Source organism: Meleagris gallopavo, chromosome 21 (assembly GCF_000146605.3).
Source record: "Meleagris gallopavo isolate NT-WF06-2002-E0010 breed Aviagen turkey brand Nicholas breeding stock chromosome 21, Turkey_5.1, whole genome shotgun sequence".
Classification (NCBI taxonomy): Eukaryota; Metazoa; Chordata; class Aves; order Galliformes; family Phasianidae; genus Meleagris; species Meleagris gallopavo.
Window position 1 is genome coordinate 5182369 of NC_015031.2, and position 6081 is coordinate 5188449.

General features: G+C 58.9%; 1 protein-coding gene and 1 long non-coding RNA gene across 2 annotated transcripts in view; one reads left to right on the forward strand and one right to left on the reverse strand.

Moving 5' to 3' along the window:
* Positions 1-6: 6 nt before the first annotated feature.
* LOC104913877 lies at positions 7-1927 on the forward strand. The gene is made up of 2 exons (XR_795689.2): positions 7-327; positions 874-1927. It is a non-coding gene; the product is annotated as an uncharacterized LOC104913877 (long non-coding RNA).
* A 3288-nt stretch (positions 1928-5215) lies between these two features.
* Positions 5216-6081, reverse strand: part of LOC116217362 — a 3880-nt gene continuing 3014 nt past the window's right edge. Inside the window, exons 3-4 of the mRNA XM_031556489.1 lie at positions 5941-6070; positions 5216-5791 (exon numbers count right to left, since the gene is read on the reverse strand). Coding sequence (XP_031412349.1) covers positions 5405-5791; positions 5941-6070 — 517 coding nt within the window. The 3' untranslated portion in view covers positions 5216-5404. The remainder of the gene's footprint in view (positions 5792-5940; positions 6071-6081) is intronic.

The following is a 6081-nucleotide window of genomic DNA, read 5'->3' on the forward strand; positions in this document are numbered from 1 at the left end:
CCGCGACCCGGGGCCGCCTGCGGTTCCTGACGGACCTTACGGTTGGGCTGGTCTTCGTGCTGGGCTTCGCGATGCTCTACGGCCTCAAGTAACGGCGGGCCGGCGCGGTGCCGGCAGCCCTCGGGCGGTGCGGGACCCGTGCGGGGACTCGGCATCACTTCTGAAGCCGTGTGGCCCCACGCCGCTGCCGCCATGTACCCCGTTTGCTAGCGGACCCCACGCGAGGCGCCTGGCGGAGACACGGACCTTTGTGGCCTCTGACATCTCCTCCACTGGCACTGCTCTGTGACCCCGGTGGGAACCACATCTCTGTTCTGCTGAGACACGGTAGAGATTAAATAATTGCCAGTGGTGTCTGTGTGCTGCATGCATTCCTGGAGATGCTCTTGCTGATGTTAAGTAATTTCTCTCTGTGGGTTCCACTAATCTCAAGCTTGCTGCCTTTGTGCCGTCACACTTAGTACGTTTATGGAGCGCTGGTCTCCAGCCTGCACCGTGACCCTGTTTGTCTCTGCTTGGGGCCTGCCTCACTGTGCTGAGCGCAGAGCTCTCGGTTTCAGCAGTCTGAAAGAATGGAACATGGGCCTCTGGCTGCCTGTGTCCCGGTCAGCGTGTGCCATCACCCGGAGGTGCTGTCCAAACACCTCACAGTGCAGAGCAGCCCACCTGGCAGGGGCTTGCTAGGAGCTTTGCACAAGACTGTCTCATACAGCCATTGTGGCTGGGAGCAGTACGCTTTTGTCAGTGGCATTATTTGTGTGTGACATGTCTGTGAGCACCTTTTGCACATAGGAGTATTTGCCTAATTAAGTACTGAAGTGATTCAGGAACTGAAGATTGTCTCTGAGAGTGCCTCTCTTTCCTTGGGTGAAGGTTTTACCTACGTGGTACTGCTGGCAGAGAGTGAAGCTTGCTGGAACACTGTGTTGCAACACCTGGAGTGCCAAGGACGACGTCTGCAGTACTTTGTGCTGTGTTTTCTGGGCTGGACTGTGCCAAAGCCATGCCCTTCCCTCACTGCTGTGACACACGGTTGTGATTTCTCCCAGTACAAACAAAAGCAAAACTCCTCGTGCTTTTCAGCTATGGAGTTCTGTGATACTGAGCTGAGCCTGAGGCAGCGGCAGGGCAGAGTGCAATGTGTACTGGTAGGTGGTATGTGCTGCTACACGAGAGTCTCCTGCCTCTTCTGGAAAGAATAGTACCACTTTTAACTGCAGAGGCTGCTGTGTGTTTGGGCAAATTCAGTGCAGGAAAAGAGAACTTTCCAGGATCCTCTGTTGTTGTTGGGATTATAGTCCTGAAATGTTGGCATGTGAAGAGCAGGAGGAGCCTGGCATTAGAGGGCACTGGTTATAGAGTGGAAGCATCTAGAGCTGTGGCTCTGTGCCAGCACACCCATGTATTTCTGTGCTGGAAGCCATATCTCTTATTGCCCCCAGAGGCGGCTTCCCAGAAAGAGCTTGGCCAGCAGCATTCTCTCACAGGCTGGAAGAGCTCTGCACAGCCATGGCAAGCAGTGGATACTACAAGGAGCATCTCTTTAGTTCCTGGTATTGTGATTTGCCAGTTTTTAAGGCTGTCCTGCCAAACACATTGTCTTTGGGTTGGTCTCTTTGTATATGGTGCTTGGGCTTCTAGGCAGGGAGTGGGTCGGGTGTAGTGCAGCATGGAGCAGGAGGAGCTGAGCGCTGTGCTCCTGGCACTGCTCTGATCCCTGGCACTGGGACAGGGAAGCACTCCTGTGAGATGTCTGGCTCTCCTGATCTGTGCCTGGTGCTTGTGTCTGAAATCAAGGCACTAAAGCTGGGCTCATCAATGTGCCTTATCATGGTGGTGAGGGCAATTCATATTGCTGGTTCTTCCTGTTCCTCTTCAGGTCTCCGTGACACATCCTGAACATTAAAATTATCCAACCACAAACTAATGATGAACTGACGTGTCTTTCTTTTGACAGGCTTGAGCAGTAAATATTCTTTGTACTTGCTGGAAAATGGAAGGTGGGAGGTGGGATGGTGTTCACTCAGTGACCACAGTAGCCTGAAAATGATGCTTGTGAGGAGGTGCCTTTTTTACCCTGAGACCTGTAGGAGAGGCTGGACATGTAGCTTGCAGTCACTGGGAGTGGGTGGGGTGGCTTCTGTGGGCAGACTTCACTCCTACTGCTACAAACCCACTCAGTGCCACTTCTGATGTACTTGGGCTGAGCTGTGACATATCTGCTGGAATCACTGCTTTGGAAGAGGTGAGCAAATGCTCAGCTTTGCGGCTGGGTTTGGTTGGAGGAGGGGAAGTGTGGCATGCAGAGTATGGGGTGATGTTCTTCCCATTAGCTGCTATGGTGCTATTTTTGCCACTTTGTATAAAGTATGCGCTGCCATTACAACCAGACACTGTAACACCCCAAAAAAACCATCCCTGTGTCTGGGGTGTTACCAGTACTATACCTGCTAATAGGAAGAAAAGTATCATAGAATGGCCTGGGTTGAAAAGGACCACAATGATCACCCAGTTCCAGCCCCTTGCTATGTGCAGGGTCACCAACCAGCAGCCCAGGCTGCCCAGAGCCACATCCAGCCTGGCCTTGAATGCCTGCAGGGATGGGGCATCCACAGCCTTCTTGGGCAACCTGTTCCAGTGAAACAGCTCTATTCCAGCCAAAAGCTGGACATTGGTTTCTCCAGATTATCACCTCTGTTTCTTGGGCAGAGTGGCCAGCTGCTGCAGGACAGATATCAGGAAATCAGGTGCCTAGGAGTTGGAGGTCATCCTCCAGTGGGCAGAGGATTCACAGATCAGCTGCCACCTTCCAGCACGCGAGGTTTCTAGCCTCTCATCGCCTTGTGTCCATGCTGTCATCATGTTCAATATTTCTTCACATTCCCCAGTTGTTTTCCCTGATGGAGAGCTGCCAGGAGCACATGGCTTTCCTTTTGCCAGGTGAGCACACTCTTTGGGGGCTACATGTGCCAGAGAACATCTGGCAGGATTGAGCTGTGACAGCTGCAGTGTCACAGCAGGGACCGTGTAAGTTGTAAAAGCCCACGGGGATCAGCAGTTCATGGAGGAAAAGAGGAAAGAAGACAAAAGCAAAGCTTAAATGTTGCAATGCTGAATCAAATGAAAGCTCCCTGCAAACTGAAACAGGTCTGCACAGAGCCTGCCAGCCCCTTGGAAGTCAGGTACAGCCCACAGGTTGGTGCTGCAGCAGCAATGCTGTGATCACTGCCTTCCTGCAGCCACTCAGGAGCTGCAGGCGCTGACCCCACACCTGCAGCCATGGCTGCCCTGCAGCCAGAAGGGGCACAGGAGCTCATGAGCTGCCTGAAAAGGTCTCATACTTGGTGCTGTGCTGGCTGCCCTCCCCCAGACCAATCATGGGCTGCTCTCCCCAGCTGTGGGTGGAGTGGTGTGGGGGCATAGGGCCCCTCCGTGCCTCCTCAGGGCCTCTTCAGCCATCTGGAGAAGCCGGGAAGGATCTGGCGCCTGGCAGACCTGTGGGCAGGGCCAGGGGGAGCTGCAGGCTGGGCAACCAGGGTCCTGAGCAGCAGCAAGGGGACTGTGAGACCCTGGGACAGCTCCAGCCCTGCTTTGCCCTGGGGTCCCTGGGCAGAGCACTGCCCCCAGCCCTGATGCAGGGGGTCCTGGTGCAAGGTCCCAGGGCACGGTTGGCAGCACTTGCTCCTCTCCCATTCATAGCATGCCCTGCAGTGCACCTCTGTTAATAGAGTTCCCCATTAACAGCCCTGCTGCTAGCTCTGCACTGCCACACAGGGAGACCCAGGGGGGATACTGTGCCACGTCACCACTGCTGTTGGCAGCCCCACCCCACAGATTTTATCCCCTGCAGAGCAGCCTTGTGGCGTGCAGGGTGTCCAGGCACCTGCCTGCACTGGGGCTCTCCTCTGCCTGCCCGCAGCTACTGCCTGCACACCAAGCCCAAATGCGCCAGGCTGGGGCAGTCAGCTCTGCCCAGTGTGGTTGTGCAGTCCCAACACTCATGAGCCAGGCAGGGACCCAGGGCGGTTGCAGGACCCCGCAGACAGAAATCAGCTGGGGCTGCTGCAGTGTGGCAAAGGATCCTCGCTGTGTGTTTGTGCTGCTGGCTGCCTTTGTGGGCTTGGGAGAGGCTGTTGCTTGCCTAGAGAAGCTCATGCTCCTGGGATCAGAGAGTCCTGGAGCCGCTGCTGAGCCCACATGGCACCGCCTGGGAATGCCTGGCCCTGCTGTGCTGTGTTCTGGACAGTGTGACTCCTCCGAGACAGCCACACGTGCTCCAGTGCCAGTCCCAGTGCTGCTTCAGGTCTCGTCTTGCAGGGAACTGGCACATCTCCACACCACTGCCAGCACTCAGCCCGTGCAGGTGCTCCTCCTGAGGCATGTGCTATGTTGGCCTTTCTCTCCCAAATGTGAGTATCCAGATCCCCAAGGAGAAGCCTTGTGCTCACCCCCAGCACCCCATACAATGAGCCCTCATAGCTCAGCACATGGCACTCTGTGTGTGCAGCAGCACTCATCACATTGCTCCCACAACTCTGCCTGAGCCTGAGGGCTCTGGGGCACCACACCACTGCCCCCCAGTGCAGCCCTGTGATGGGTGACATGAAGCTTCCCCAGGGAGAGGACCTACACAGCACCATCCCTGCCGCCGGCCCTTTATCTTCATCTTAAAGCCATGTTTTAACAAACCAAAGGGCAGAAACAGCAGCATGGGAGTGGAGAGGAGTGCCACAGGGCAGCAGCTGAAAGATGCAGAGCTTCCCCACTGCCTCCCGCCTGCATCTTCCTATCCATCCCATGAGACTGAGGACCACTGCAGAGCAGTGTGGGACAATATGGGGTGCACCCAGCAGAGCTCACCTCAGCGCTCTGTGGCCTTTTCCAGGGTCAGGAGGGCAACGGGCACTGAGAGCATTGCAGGGTGCACCCAGGCTGTGCTTACCTCCCACTGTGCCCATGGGTGTGGGGGCAAAGGGGAGCTGCTTGGCACGAGGCCTCCACACTGCCCCAAACCGTTGCCACGTGTGGGGCTGAGCTGGGGGGCTGCACTTAGTGCCTGGCCAGGGGGGAACTGCTCTCCTCGGGCCCACGGGCTCTGTCTCCACCCTGGAGCAGCCATCACCATCCCCTGGCGCAGCCCAGCGCAGGGGTCTCCCCAAGCCAGGGGACCGCCTCTCCCTGCCCCGTCCTTCTGCTCACAGCCAAGCCCACGCGGTGTGGAACAAAGCCTTTATTTGGGGAGCGCACAGCGGGCCGTGCTGCCGGACCTCCTTCCCCACTACCTCCAACCTCCCGGGCCCACCGACGCATCCTCTCCCCCCCTCCCGCAGCGGATGCAGCCGCTTCTTCCCCGCACGCAGTACCTCCCGGAGTTCCGCGCCCGCCGTTCCCTGGCCCCGCACCTCTACGGCTGCAGCGGCTCCGGCTCCCGGTGGCGGAAGGGCCGGGGGCTGAGCGGGGTCGCGTGCGGGGCGACCGGCGGCTGTCCCAGGGCCGGGAGACGGTGCTTGGGCGGCACGGCGAAGGGTACAATGGCCGCCGCGGGGACGAGGACGGCGGGCACGAAGCCGCAGCGCAGCTCCAGGGCTTTGGGGGAGGCTGCGCCGCGGTCCGGCGCCGGGTTGAGACCCGGGGTCTCCCCCGCAGGGTCCTGGCCCATCTGCAGCAGCTCCTGCAGCTTCTCCAGCTGCGTCCGAGAGACGTGGGAGCGCGCGCGGCTCCGGCAGAAGGAACGTCCACGGAAGGGACATCGAGGGGCGACCTCGTGCGCCAGGAACCGCTGCATCTGCGCCTGCGGGACGGGCGGTGCGGGAGCGTCGGGCGGAGCGCTGTACGGGCGATGTCCCCCCAAATACCCGAGCCCGCGCCGACCCTCGGTGCCCCGCACACGGCAGGGCACGACGCGGGGCTCTCACCCGCCTCCGCTTCACACCCGCTCACCTCCGCCTCCGCTTCGGATGCGTCCAGCGCGGCTCGGAGCCGATCCAGGGCGCGCTGCGGGCCGCACTCCTCCAGGTACGCCTCTGTGCGGGGACAGAGCGGTGCTGCCGGCAACCTCCCCTCCTCTCCCCTTCCGCGATC